The sequence below is a fragment of the Falco naumanni genome, chromosome 6 (genome assembly GCF_017639655.2).
Source record: "Falco naumanni isolate bFalNau1 chromosome 6, bFalNau1.pat, whole genome shotgun sequence".
NCBI classification, from domain to species: Eukaryota; Metazoa; Chordata; class Aves; order Falconiformes; family Falconidae; genus Falco; species Falco naumanni.
The window spans coordinates 64,512,293-64,527,561 of record NC_054059.1 but is presented as its reverse complement, the minus strand read 5'-3'; the positions used below and the strand labels follow the sequence as shown (position 1 = coordinate 64,527,561).

At 42.4% G+C, this 15,269-nt stretch overlaps 1 protein-coding gene across 4 annotated transcripts in view; it reads right to left on the bottom strand.

The window, feature by feature from the left end:
* The window catches only part of FYN (FYN proto-oncogene, Src family tyrosine kinase), an 83,268-nt gene that overhangs the window by 19,453 nt on the left and 48,546 nt on the right, over window positions 1–15,269 (bottom strand). For 2 of the 4 annotated variants that reach the window (XM_040598068.1, XM_040598069.1), the window contains exons 7-11: window positions 12,039–12,188; window positions 7,912–8,076; window positions 3,477–3,656; window positions 1,563–1,639; window positions 1,307–1,460 (exon numbers count right to left, since the gene is read on the bottom strand). In XM_040598068.1, the coding sequence (XP_040454002.1) occupies window positions 1,307–1,460; window positions 1,563–1,639; window positions 3,477–3,656; window positions 7,912–8,076; window positions 12,039–12,188 (726 nt within the window). Of the gene's footprint in view, window positions 1–1,306; window positions 1,461–1,562; window positions 1,640–3,476; window positions 3,657–7,288; window positions 7,445–7,911; window positions 8,077–12,038; window positions 12,189–15,269 lie in introns of all 4 variants that reach the window. The other 2 variants (XM_040598071.1, XM_040598070.1) reach the window with 2 other exon arrangements.

Here is a 15,269-nt window from a genome sequence, read left to right as displayed (position 1 = left end):
ACGAGGCTGTTTTTACTAGCAAGGAGCAATTCCCACCCTCAGGCTGAAATCAGTAGCGGTTAATACTCTGCATTAGTACCTCCTATGGGGTCTTCAAGGCCCTCCCCCAAACAATCAGGCTTCACTGTCCAAATGTGAAGTGGGCAGCTTTTAGGGTGGATGCAGCCTGTGGTCCACCTCCCTGTGACTAGGTACTGCTGACAGCAGTTTGGAGGGGCATGAACGGCATCAGAGCTGCTGCTCCCAGGCCAAGACAAGGGATGCTGGAAACTCTCCGTCTCCTTCTGTCAACACTTGGAAGTTACAGAAAGAGGTTAGCTCTTGCCTAAGAACCGATGGCAAAATCCATGCTGAAACAGGGACGTCTGGTCAAGAGAAAAAACTCCCAACAGGCAGGGGTAAATGCAGGTTATGAAGTACTTAGCGGACCTGTGCTTTCTGATGACATACAGCAGGGTTTAATGGGACACTCTTTGGCTTTGGCACTGAAATGGATGGAGTGGCATTTACCGACACACATTGAGCAAGCACTACCAATGTACTGCCAACAGAAAGAGAACAAAACTGTAGCTCTGCAGACTTGGACCAACATCTGACAACTAAGCCTGACTTGTAAAGAATGACTAACTACAAAGAGCCTGTGTCATGGCTCAGTCTGAACACACACATGCTTTTAAAAAAAGGCTACAATACTCTTTGATACATTTTTATAGTGTATCAGTGGTCAGCTCTGCCCAGCACTCCGTGTGGCACTGGAAAATGGCTTTCCTATTACAGTAACTTTTTAAGTTCCCCAAGAAAACATAGTGCTCAGAAAGACAGCTCCATTGCATACAGCTCCATTGCATAGCGACACAATTCTTCGACCCGTTTGAAATAAAGGAAATAAGAATAGCAATAGTACAGTGGTGTTGATAGTGGTTAGTAAGTACTAGAAGGCGCACTATGAAAGAAACAGCTTACATAGGCTTTTCTGGATTACCCCATTCAGGTTTTCAAGGCTGGTAAGTATATCTTCTTTATTATGCCACCATGAGAATTTTGTCTTTACTGTCACTTCACCCACCTCTGCTCTCACTCATCATCCTTTTTTCATTTTGTTCAGTACTTAAAGGGAAGACAACTACATGAGATGTTCTCTTTAGAACAGGCATTCAGCAGCGAAGTTCTGGGCTAGGAGTTAATATGAGTTCAGGATTTACTGAAAGCAACCCAAAGCATACGAGAGAGAACTTTTCAAAGCCATGTTCCACTCTTCCCCTGTCACAAGAACAATACTCAGTGCTACACCTGCTGCTGTATCTACCTTGTCTGGCCGTATATTCGTTGTCTTCAATCAGTCTTGCCAATCCAAAGTCAGCAATTTTGCATATTAGGCCATTCCCCACCAGAATATTTGCAGATCGCAGGTCTCTGTGTATGTAATTCATTCGCTCGATGTATGCCATTCCTGCAGCCACCTGTGAGAAGCATGAAGTGCAATTGGTGCATTTTAAAATGAACTCGGACATACATGGGTTATAAAATATATGCACCTAAGTGCTCAATATTTGAAGACAGACCTGGGCTGCCATGTCCACCAAATTCGGTAACTTCAAAGCTCTTCCTTCTCCATCTTTTAAGAAATCTAGCAAACTCCCTGCAAATGCAAAGTTGACAGAATAAAGAGGTGTTAGGGAAAGCGGCTATTCATCAAGATGGAGGTGTAGCAGTATGTGCAGTATTAAAGAAAGCAATGTTTTGAAAGTTCAAGTAGACAGTTTCAAAAAAACCCACAGTATCTTAGAATTCTCCTATTATACTTGTTTCACTCCTCTTTAAGGCTGGATTGCAGAAGAATATGTCACTAGTCCAGAGAGAGTTGCAGGGAAAGAAACAACATTGTTTTTAATTTTTCTAACCATTACTGAGAAAGCTGATCTTAACTTTTCCAGCACTCTTTGAAACTACATACCTGCTGCTCTCTAAAGGCCTCAGCTAGCTGCAAAGCATCAGCTCGGTTCCAAGGCACACAAGCTATGGAAAAAGTCAGATCCCAGCTCAACCTGCTCCAAAAGAAAGGTCAGCCTGGAGCCTCGTAAGCCCAAAGGGGCTAGCATTAACAAAAGCTAATTTTCCTTAGAAATTAGTAGTGCTCCTTCTTTAGGTAACCCAGAACTAAATGTAGCATGAAGCATTTATTTTAGAAGACCACTATGCAAAACTAGAGAAGACAAAGCAGAGATCAAATTAAAGCAATTTTAGCAAAAGCTGTAAGAACGTAGCTCCTCTGTGCAAGGGTAAGCAAGGAGATTCCCTGTAGCTTTTTTAAAAAAGCTTAGGATTCTACAGCTCCCTTCCCAATTCTGTATTCAAACAGAGAAGTGCAGCAGTCTCCTTTAAATAAGGTCAGTGAATTGGTTTAATAAATAAGGGGAAAAGACAGATGATTAGGCGTTTCTCCCTTGATAAATTGTCAGCCTCAAGCTCAGATCCAAAGATGTAAAATGTTACAGTAAAAACTAGGAAAGTAAGCCAAAATAAACCACGTACTTCAGAAGGATTTTGAGAAGTCTTTTTTTTAAAGGGGAAAAAGCACATGCTTGTCACTGAGACATATGATTAAAGTGTGAGTTAGTCAGGGCTTGGATGCCTCTGAGGAGGGAGGTGGGCAGGCACCTGCCAGGAAAATAAAAATCAACTCCAAATAGACTGAAAAAATGCACTTAAAATTTCAGAGTGTATCCTCCAATGTACAATGAAATTTCCCTGTGAGAACTCATGTTTCCTATTTGGTTCATTTGCTTTTCCAAAACAAGCAGATTTTTTGCTCTGCTCTCAGCACCCCTGCTGGAGATCTGATGGAGTGAGAAGTTTTCCTTTTCTCGTTTTACTACATAGTTACCAGTTAAGTAGCTTAAAGAAAAGGAGAAAGGAGAAGGGGAAAAGGAAGGGGAAAGAGGACGGAAAGAATCATATGTGCAAATCCTGTATTAAAATGATAAATGGTGTCACCTGAAAATTAAATTGTGATCTGAGAGCGAGGTGCATGTGACAGAACTCAGGACTGCTAAAAGAAACAGCAGAAATCTTAGGCCAATAAGTAAACTGAAAGAAGATGCCATATGAATTCTGGTGCCAGGAAAAGCTAGCATCTTGGGAAGCACCATGTAATATCACTCACAGCTAGAAAATGCAATTTTCTATTTGTCAGGGCAGTTCAGATGCTGGTGCAGTTGGAACCACCCAGGCTGCACCAACTTCTCCCTCCCCATCTAGTGCAAATTTTCTTCGTACATCTAGTAGATTTCAGGTTTTGGGCCCAGTTCAGAAATGAATTCATAATTCTTCTGAAGCCAGAGGTGAATTTAGCTTCCTGCTCCCTCTCTCCTTCCTCACACACTGTTCATGCATCATACATGCACCTCCCTCTGTATCCCCAAGGAACACCAGTAAAGAAAAAATATTGTTATCAAGGGCAGCAGCTCTGGCTTCACCTTTGCTCATGTACTCCGTGACAATATAGATAGGTTCTTCAGATACCACAGCATAAAGTTGGACCAATTTGTCGTGTTTTAGCTTCTTCATGATTTGGGCTTCCTCTAAGAAGGATTCTGGAGACATAGTCCCAGGCTTCAGGGTCTTGATAGCCACTTTAGTATTTCCGTTCCACGTACCTACAAGCACAGATACTTAGATTAAACATCTTCCGCTCCTTTTTCTGCCTGATGCCTAATGTAACCAAGAAATAAACTAGCAAGGACACTTAATATAATTATTTTTTTAAACTGTGGTTTCCCATGTTGTCTTATCGTTACATTCCTCCCACGCCTCCCTCATATTTTAGTCTTTATTATATTCCCGTTGGCACTGGGGCACAATCACTGTTGTTCTATTCAGACAATGTTTCCACTGATGTCCACAGAAGCCTTCTCTGAGTAAGAGACATGGGACTGCTGAAACCCATCTTCATGTATTCCCTTGCTAACAAGTAATTGCTACAGACAACAACACAGCTCCAGTCACAGGCTGGGATAACAAAACTCGTTAAACCCAGAACTTTCCATTTGCAAGACATTTTAACATTTTGTTTTTGTTCTGAGTCAGAGGAAAAAGAATATTCTAAGAAAAATTCCCAAGAAACAAATTCTGAATTGATTTCATTTTAGAAACATGGGCACGTTTCCAAACTGAAACACATCTTTTTCCTTCCCCTCCAATGCCCAGAAGCCCAGCTGTTGCCGATTGAAAATGAGGTGATTCCTGTCCACTTCATTTTGTTCTTTACTTACAGTCAGCACTGAAATGGACAAGGTGCATCATTTTTCAGCCATCATCTAGCAAGCCTTCTGTAACACCTGAAAGCCTGCACAAGGACCTGGAGAGAGCTGGGGAAGGCTATCTCAGGGCATCCCACAAGAGATGGGGCTTCTCTTTGGTATTTGCAAGGGGGAGAAGGAGGAGTGGAAAGAAAAAAAAAAAACCAAACACCTAGCTACGTTAACAGCTTTTGGGGGGAGGAAAGGGGACTGGGGAAGGGAAAGGAAGGAAAATTAAAATGGGCAGAAATATCACTTTCCTAGTGCCTTCTGGCTGTCCCTTGCCCAGACTTGCCAGAACCCTGCTCCAGAGCCAGGGCAGAAATGGCTCTGAATGGGACCTGTGACCTGTTGATAGGGAGCTGCTGTGTGATAAGGCAGAACAATACTAAATGACTTCAGGAATTAATCATATTGAGTAAAAATTACTCCGCTGCACTTAAACACAAGGATAGCAGAAGGCCTACAAAGTACATGAAGACTCAGACTCGGGTCTAGTTTCTATAAATTAAGATGTTGTCAAAAAAGTTAATGTGTAAAATAAGCCTGGATTGCCTTTTTTAAAAGCACATTGACGGCTACTGAGACTCAGCTGCTGCATGGGAACCGATTAACCCAAAATAACGTCATCGTGAGCTTTTGCAACCTGCCAGAGCATAAAATAAGCTGGACTGGTTTTTGTGCAGGTGGTCTGGTCCCAGCTGCCACCCCACCCAGCTGAGGACAGGGGAGGAGTGGCAGGGGCAATCCCCGCAGCCTCACAAGCACCGTCTGGGGTGGGGGGGGCTTGTGGCGTGCAGCCAGAAGTGTGCAGGGCAAGTCTGGTTTTCACTGTGCCTTGATTTTCTTCTGGCAGCTCAGCGCCAGCTGCTGTCACCTCTACCAGTGGTGGAGCAATGCCTTGAGTTACTACCACTGTTACCCCAGCACACTGGAGGAGGACTCTTGAGGTCTTAGTTTCACTCCATCCTTCAAATCGGAGCTGAAGCAGGACCTGGCTTTAGTGGCATTCCTGTGTAAGCTGGGAAGGATGCGGTTTCACCTCCTAATTTCAAGCAGGGCGGCCTAAATTTTTTCTGAAGGGTGAAAGGGAGCGTGTTTTATCTGGAGCCGCTGGGGCTCCGGACCGCAGAGTGCTGTCGGTCACGGCCACTTTGCAGAGGTACCACAAATAATACGAACGAGGAATGAAACTCTAGTCTCACAGGCACCAGGGTTTCTGTCACTGGCATTAATAAACTAGGATTTTGCCTAGCGTGTTAACATGATTAACTGTGTATTATCTGTTTGCATTGCCTTAACAAAAATCCCAGGACCCATTCTGTTACCAGGAAGTGTTTTCTATTTTTAAACACTTTTATTAATTTCTCCAGTTAAAAAAAGAAAAGAAAACAAAAAGGCTAACTTATCCTCTCAGCCCAGATCTGAGCTTAAATAGTTAAATTTACTTGTTGTGGTTTGGTATGTTTCTCTCTAATAGAAAATTAGCATAGACTTCCCTCTGAATTCCTCCCATATGTAGTTAGTTACTACTTAATGTATTTTTTATTAATTTTTGCTGTGTTAATCTATTCCAATGTGGTAAAGCCTCAGGGCTGTTAACATATTTTCATGATATATTGCTTTAAGAAACATGTCATCGTTGTAATAATAATTTTTGCATTTCTGACATATTTGGTACTGGCACTTGGCACTTTATTTCTCATAGACGATAGTGGTTTGCTTTTTTTAATTTAACTTGTTCCTTTAGCTTATGGTATCAGTTTAAGATCTATGGCACACAAAGCTGACCACTAAATGTTAACATCAAATCAAAACTCTCACATGCATTCAAGATGGAGAACAAGAAGGTGAAACTGCAGTTATCTGGGGATGCTAATAGAAAACACAGGTAGCTTTCTTTGCAATGGGTCAACTATAATTCTGTGAAATTCCATAAATTTCTATATTTCTAGTCTATAAATTCTACAGATTTCACAGACTTGTTGCCATGCTCCTTGCTGTAGTCTTGCAATGGAAAAAAGCTGCAAGAACCCAGGAGATCCTGCTGGTTATTTTGGTTGTACATACTTTTGTGACACTGCAACAAAAAGAGCGGCCAAACTGCTCCACCAAATTTTTCTGAAGAAACAACATATAGCGATTCTTTATTTGAAGCGGTCATTTTAAAGAGGCTACACAGAATGCTATTCGGCACAAAAATTTAGCCCACCTCTCATTAAACGGCCACTATATTGTTTCAATGCTATGGCCATACTAAGATTTATATATCTTTTAATTTGGTATTGGTTTATAGTCATTAAAGAATGAGGGCCATAGAGGGGGCGGGGGGGGGGGAGGGGGAGGGGAATAAGTAAAGCTGGCAAGCGTGCAGAAAACAATGTCAGCAGATTTGGAAAATGTCAGTCCTTCTGGACTTCAAAGCAGGGGTTCAGCTGGGCTGGGCAAGCCTTGCCTCTATTGTCCCCGGTCTCTACATCAAGTTATGGGGTTCTGCTGCAGATACAAATTTCAAAACTGACTTAAAGAAGTAGATGGGAAAGGTAGTTTGACAATATCCGCTTGCTGATACTTGCCATTATTTTTAAACTGGGAGGGCAGATGGAGGCACTTTCAGGGTCTGATCCCATCAGTGCTAAAACGCACAAGGAAAAGAAAAATGTCTACTTACCAGATTAATTTCTGGTTAGCCATTCTGCCTTACAAGTTTAGCGTAATTCCTATTTTAATACCTAGCAATTGTGTAGTCACCCAAATAAACCCAATATGATTAATGAAGTTCAATGCCCTAATCTCTCATACCAGCATGTACAAGTGAAAGGAAGTTTCCCTGTGGATTACTGTATTTAGGTCTGACTGTTTTAGGCAACACAGACTAACATTTCATACTATTCTGATCTTGTAGCTTTAAGATCTCTACTTGAAATGCTTATTTCTGCCAAGAGGGCCTTAAAAGATCCATCCAAAGCAAAATATATTCTCTGCCTTACCACGCCACACTTCAGCGAAACACCCCTGACCAAGCTTCTGTTCCAGAAATAATGAATCACGTGCAACTTCCCATGCATCTTTAGCCAATCCAACAGTTTGTGGGGTATTATTCGTAGCAATCACAGTTAAGTTAAAACACAAACCATCAGCTTTCTCTATAGGAGAGGAAATTAATAAAAAAAACACACTTATAATCCAAAATTATGCATGCATTGAGAAAGATGGAAGGTAATTTGTCTCTCAGTGCTGCATTAAAGTTCATTTGCAAACACTGGTTTTTGGATACTGAAGGTAAGGACTTTTTAGCTTGCAGGAAAAGGCTCCTTGGTATAATTAATAGATTACTATGCAAGCCTTGATTTATTATTAAGACAGTGGTAATTTGTCAAAATCAAAACTTTCCAAGGAAACATAGATTTTCACTTTTCTTTTGCCATCAATTACAGTGAAAGTTGAAGATTAAAGAATTTCAAAGTCAAAGACATGATTCCAAAGACATTTTTCCCAAGAGTTTGAGCTTTGCTCTTTCTTTTTTTGTGGGTCACAATGCCCTACATTTTCACCTTCCATCTTGTAATCCCCACACAGAGAGCTATTTTAGAATAATTATTTTGCTCCATACCCATCCATACTTCCCCAAACTGCCCATTTCCCAGTCTCTTGATCAACTGTAGGGATTCTCGTGGAATTTCCCAGACATCTTTGGTTTTGACAGACAGATCAGTAAGCCTTGGCATTCCTTTATGACAGGGGACTACTAAGCGGCAGCAAAGACCTGCAGCTCTCTCTGATGGAGCCAGAAGTGAAGCCAACAGCAAAGGAGAGGAAAGAAAAAAAAGTGTGACATGAAACAAAAACAGTAAGCATAAAAACAATGCTACTCACAACAGCTGTTAGTTGCATACCACAAAGCATCCTGGAAGATTAGAAATTGAACACTGAAACATATTCATTTGAGACAGAACAGGGAATATTTTAGTCTCTGTTTCCACAGCCTGAAATAGAAGGTGACCACCAATGGTTTCTCTTATGGACTCAGGATTTCCCTTCTCCCACAGTGCTGCATTAAAACAACTTCATGAGTAACTGTTATACTATAGTACAGTATAACTTTTTAAAAATCATCTGTAAGTCACAAACGATTGTTTCTGTACTGAGGAAAAGAAACACAGAGAAGATTTACTTTTTCTGAAAATCACAGCAATGAAAATTTGGCAAATTTTTTATTTTTTTCTAGGTATTCTGGAAAAAAATATTTTCTATATTCTCCTCTGTGAAAAGGTGTTTTTGTAGGTGTCCTGTAAAAGACTTTTTCTGCTCTTGTTTCTAGAGCAAATTTTTATTAGTGTATGCAGCCAATCCTACATCGTTTGGGGCATATTCACTATACTTATTTCTTGCGAAGTTTCACAGAGGACTGGGTTGTGACAAAATCACAAGATGTTTTTGCATGAGTAAACTTAATGATATATATCTAAAAAATACATACATACACACATATTGTTGTGTAGTATACTACGCTGCACAAAGCAGACTACAACATAAAGCTTGCACAGTGACTTCCATCTTAAAACAGGTGCAACAGAGCGGAACAAGGTGGGGAACTGCAACTGTATTTCAGACTCAAACATAATCTTTATTCTCCTGTGCAAGATATCTTTCTGGGCAGATGAACAGTTTGTTTCAGCGTCACAAGGTGGGCAAGCACTAAAGCTCCGTGCTACACCAAGCTCTATGTCCTCAGCACAAATGAAGTTCAACCAGGGCAAGTGTCGAGTACTGCACCTGGGGAGGAATAACCCCACGCACCAGTACAGGCTGGGGCTGACCTGCTGGGAGGCAGCTCTGCAGAGAAGGACCTGGGAGTTCTGGTGGACAGCAAGCTGCCCATGAGCCAGCAGTGTGTCCTGGTGGCCAAGACGGCCAGTGGGATCCTGGGGGGCATTAGGAGCACCATTGCCAGCAGGTTGAGGGATATGATCCTCCCCCTCTACTCTGCCCTGGTGAGGCCACATCTGGAGCGCTGTGTCCAGTTCTGGGCTCCCCAGGTCAAGAGAGACAGGGAACTGCTGGAGAGGGTCCAGTGGAGGGCTATGAAGATGATGAGGGGACTGGAACATCTCCCTTCTGAGGAAAGGCTGCAATCTGTGGCTGTTTAGTCTGAAGCAGACTCAGAGGGGATCTTACCAATGTCGACAAATATCTACAGGGTGAGTGTCAAGAGGACGGGGCCAGGCTCTTTTCAGTGGTGCCCAGTGACAGGACAAGGGGCAACGGGCACAAATGCAACACAGGAGGTTCCATCTGAATATAAGGAAAAACTTTACTCTGAGGGTGACAGAGCCCTGGGACAGGCTGCCTGGAGAGGCTGTGGAGGCTCCTTCTCTGGAGACATTCAAAACCGGCCTGGCCATGATCCTGTGCAACCTGCTCTGGGAGAACCTGCTGTAGCAGGGGGTTGGACGGGATGATCTCCAGAGGTCCCTTACAGCCCTGACCACTTTGTCATTCTGTGAAATGTTGTGGGATGGTGGGGAAGTCCCTACGGACACCTTGACATGGACCTCATTGCCTCTCCTGTAGCAAGAAAACAAAGACCACAAACCAGGGAAGATTAGCTGACCAGTTGGCGTGTCTTATTCCCAGATAATTCCAAGGGGAAAATTAGGAGAGGGACTAGTCAAAATATGGATTATATCTGGGAAGCTTTCTTATGAGTTTGGACAGCTGCAAAAAGAAGCTGGAGGTTTTTTAAGACTTCCTTCCTTTCCTTTAACTGAGAAAAAACAGGTTGGCATGCTGATGCTCCAGTTAAACCCAGACTTAGCACAGAAACCGGTGGTTGACAGGCCGGCTGTCAGGGACTGGGTGAAGGCTGCTTCAGCTCTAGGCATGCCGTTACTAAACTTCAGTCTGATGTCAGGATACCCCGGGGATCTTAATATTTGTCATTTGTAAATCTCATCTGTGAAAGTCCAGACACTGCAGTTAACTTTATTATCCAGCTGGAAGGAGCTGGGATAAGAGGGAAGTCCGGGTAATCCGGGTACTGGGCAGTGCCACGGGGGCACAGCGCAGGGATACCTCTGCTGTGCCTGTACAAAGGTACACCTTGTACCTCCAACTCCTGGCCCAGGACTGCTTACACGAGACCAAACCCCACACTGTCTGCCTGGGTGGCCTGGTTTCCAGCTGCCTGGACAAGGGGGATCCTCCAGCCTGGACAGCTATGGGATGAAGGGTGGGCTGCAGAGCATACCTGTCCTGCTGTGAAGGCACTGACCTATGGTCTCAGCAGTGGTTCTTCAGGAACCATGTTGATCTTAGGGAGTCATCTGGGCATCTTTGAGCTCTCCCTAGAAGTAAATCTAGGCACTGACAAGGCGTTGTGCTAATCTACCTCCCACTTAGAGGCAGCCTTCATGTTTCCAGTCAGCTGGGGCTGGCACGGATTGAGGGCTCCTGTGCTCACCTGAGTCTGGGTCTGTACCATGCCCCCCTGAGCTACCCTACCTGAATGCTATTGATTACACCTCTGTGTTGCACAGAAATGGCTGCTTCCAGAGCTATTTGTTTCTGCACCTGTGCATGGAAAATACACCACCCAAATAATCTGACCACAGAAAACTAAAAGTTGATGTATACCAGGTGGTATAGTGGAGTTGAAAATTATCTCCCTTAGATGTCAGGTTTTATACATTATTTAGCTTAGTTGAACGTAGAGTCACCAGAAACAATTAGAATTTTTCCCAGGCAGCGTACACCCATCAGAAATTGGGCGGAGAAGACAGCCAGATGTCTAGTATGAATAGCATAAGAATACAGCAGACAGAATACAAAGAATACAGAAAAACACCCCACAGAGAAGTTGATTTCCAAGTAAAAATTATGAAAAGTGTTTGAGCAGCAAGCATTTGGGGTCATCTGTTAATATTATAAAAGGCTAAAGGAAGGGAAAAAAAAGCAAAATAATTCAATAAACAAATTTCTGCTTAAAAAATGACCATGTTGAGAAGCATGGTAGTCTTCTACGTAAGAACTGCTTGGCCTGTGCAGAGGTTTGGAAGGCTTTAAAGTTGTATCTATTGTACACCGATTGCCAGTGACAGCAGGATGCACTTTTAGGTTGAATAGTGCACGCCACATTTTAATCACAGGAATTAAAAAAAAAAAAAAGAAAGAGCTTGGCAGGTGCATATGAACAGTGTGCATAAAGGAACACCCACCTTGCCATATTTATTTTTTAAAATGAGAGTGATTGTAATTTAAATGTTAATACTTTGCACATTGAACACAAATCCAATGGGAAAATTTGAGTCAGGTAATATATGCAAACCTTTTGGTCATTCCTTTAAGTGACTGAATTCCACAATGCAATTCCCCGTTTGCTTTATTAGCAATAGTGTGCTGCAAAATGATAGATATTAGCACTTGCTTATGCACAGGAAATTCATGCTTTGAGATGTGCAAGTCGAATTCAGTAACTCTGCTTGCTTAGAAAAGGGAGAGCAGGTAAAACCTTTACCTCAGTAGAGTGCTAGCTTTTAAAAGCTCTGCTGCTGTACACTGTGAACGGCACTGAAAGCCATTTATAACTGTAATGGGAAAGGGATAATGGAAGATGCATTACAACAAGCAAGAGACATAGCTCAAATGACTCTTTAGGGCGTCTTATACATATATCAGCTCAGCAGCAAACACTTTTGTTTTAAAATACTTGAGAGTGCTGTGTATTATCTGAAAAATTACCTGAATAATGCTGAACCAGCTGCTGAAGAGTTTCAAATTGTGCCCGAGTTGTGATATAATATCCACCATTGTCAAGTTTACGGATCTTATAATGTTTGACATGATCTCCTTTCATATCATCCCAGTCTCGAATAGACAGGGAATAGGCACCTGTTCCAAGAAAAGGAGAAGTAAAAAATTGTAAGTAGCTTTTAGACACAAAGATTTTGGTTTGCTAGTCAGTTGTTATAAAGGGAAAGAGAAATTGCTTCACAAAAATGCTTACTGCACCTGAAAAAGAACAAGTGAATCTAACACAGTGAAGTATCACAGATGTTCACACCATGTCCCTTTCACACTTTGCTAGAAAGAAATCAGGAGCTCTGTGTAAATGAAAACTCACATTTTAACATTTACTGCTTCAGGTTGTTAAATTGACTTTTCCTATTCGAAGTGTCAGGTGACACTGCAAATACTATACTTTAGGTAAATGCCAGTGGGTGGTAAATACCAAGATTTTCATAGGAAGCACTGGAAATAATGACTTTATGTATGTGCAGTGTTGTTACCCAGATGGATCCCAAACCTCTCTACAAACATTAAACAACCAAATTAGCATACTTTGTACGCCACAGTCTTTGGAAGGTGGTACTACACGAAGACTGTACACCAGGGAGATCTGCAAGAACTGCACATTTCACTTTCCAAATCTATGCTGGAGCTTTAGAGCTTACTGGTGGGATTCAGATGCCCAGGCACAGGGGTTAAGTGCTGTGTAAGATGCCCCAGGACATCCTGCTTGGCAGTTTTCCCACAGGCTGCCATGTTTGTCCGGTCCACACGGATGCCCTGCGAGCATTTCAAATGGCTCTGGATGCTCATGGCCAGGTAAAGGAACCTCAGTTGAGGGGCTCGATCTAGTTTTAGGTGTCATGGTGGCTATCTGCCGGTGGGCTATGGGCTTGGTATCGATGCCCATACATAAGCTTCTGGTACTCTCAGAGCTGCTGACTTGCAGCCTAGTTTCCGTGAGTGTTACGGCAGTGTAGATATTGATGGTGTAACACAGGTTTGAGCACTAGGTGTCTGCAGTTGTGGGCAGCTGAACTGAATGCCAGCTTCCTGCTGACTTTAAACAGAGCACGGTGACCTACGTGCGGACCTGCACATTCAGGTATCTTAATCTGAAGCAGCATCCTGTTCTGCATACAGTGACACCCACGCTTCGGTCCTCCACAGTGTCAAAAGCAAAGCCACATTTTGCAGCATAATACAGTTTCTGAGCAAAAGCATGGCCAATTCAAAGGCAGTGGAGAAGACAAGTCTTCAATCGTGGCTCAGATGAATATTGTGTTTACTCAAAGGTAACTCAGGCATTAAAAGGAAAAAAACCTGGAGGTGATGGCAGCTGCAGAGATCACAGGAAGGTCCTCATTTTGGAGCCTGGGCTGCTTTCACTGGTAACCATGTCAGCTAAGGACAGGAAAGGAAACCCACCAGCAGACAATTTCAGACAACATTAAAGGCAGAGTGATTACCTACAGGTTTGATAGCAAACAGCACTGACTGCTGCTTATCCCAAGTCAGGGAACTTTTTAACACACCTGACAGGTTTACATCCTCCAGAACCCCCTCCAGCTAAGTGAACTGGTTTGAAGAAGTGAAATGGTTTAAAGTACTCCCTACAGTCAGGGGGTTGAGGTCCCTGGTATAAGATGTCTTTCCTGGATGTCTCCCCAGGAAGAAGTTTCCCTGACCACATTAACATACAACAGGTTGCACTGGCGGGTGGCTCACTGCTGAGGGAGTTGCAGTGAACGGAACGTCTACACCTTGACTCCAAGGACTTCTCAAATTCCCTGTTGTTGTCCTCTAAATAGGAAGAAAATAGCCAGCACTTACACAGATGATTCTGGTTTATGTGAATGGGTGACACCCTAAGGGTGACAAGGTTTTTATTTCTAAATGTAGAAAAATACTGTTTGTTTATTTTTCTGAGGAGGCTCTCCCATGGAGTAAGTACATCTCTCTCAGCTAGGAGTTCAAAGATTTTTTGGGATTTGCAAGCATATCTTATGCATGCTTTGTACCACCACTCTGGGTTGTACAGCCCACTTTCAAAATTTTCCAGGCAATGTTCTCCACCTCCGCATTTGTGAGTTTTGATCCACTGGCAGCAGCTGTATTTTCTTTAGTCACGCTCCCTGCCTATCTGGTCACTATTTTAGATTCTTTAGGAAAATGTAAACAATCTGTGGCTCCTGGTCTGCAATCAGAGCTGTGTGGGTGGCCCTCTGTGGACCCCCGCTGACCTCAGATCAAGTTGCAGGACTGGAGCTTTAGTTCCAAATCTGGACAAAACCAAGAACCAAGATGGATTTTTCATTATTCATTTATTTAGGCTGTTAGTTATTTATACTATTCATTATTATCTGATGATAAATTCAAATAGAAGAGATACACATAATAAAAACTTGGATAGAAATACGACGTTACAATATTTCATACTAATGATTTTTAAAAAAAAAACAAACCTAAAACCAGACAGCCTTGGAGGGTGGAGATTGAAACCAGGTGAAGGTTTACACAGACAAGAGCTGATGAAGTACCTGGGTAGCCAGGCATTGAAAAAATGAAAAGCCAGCTCCATATGATTTATTTTGGAAGTAAGAAGAGAAGGCAACCATGATCAAGGGAGGTTAAATTCATGCCGAAGTCATCCATGATGATATCTTTAACATGATCTTGACTAATTTTATTATTGTTATTATTTAAAGCAGAAGGGTCGATTTTAGGTCACAAAATGATTCCTGCCTCAAGCCCAAGATGACTAGCTGGAGTAAGGCATTTTGAGAAGACTTATGGCAGAAAGCACCGTTCGAGCCCTCCCAGCTGACTTTTTCTCTTTCATGAACATCAAGTTCTCTCTATTTTCTTCTAACAACATGCCGAAACACCATGACGATGAGAAGGGAAATAGGCGTTCTTGACAAAAACCATGCATGTTTGGCTTTTTCTAATGGCTTTGAGGCAAACTTAGCTTGAAGATGTAGAAAGCCTTAAGTTCAAATGCAGAGAAATTAAGCTTGTTGCTGTAAGTCCATCCATGATGGATTACTCCATTTCTACAACACTTGTGTGTCTCACAAGAAACTCTAGAATAAAGAGCTGACTTAGCTAAGTAAACAGCCCTACAAAACATATCCCATATCACTCTGTAAAAAATGGTGAAAACAGACTAAGATGATAATG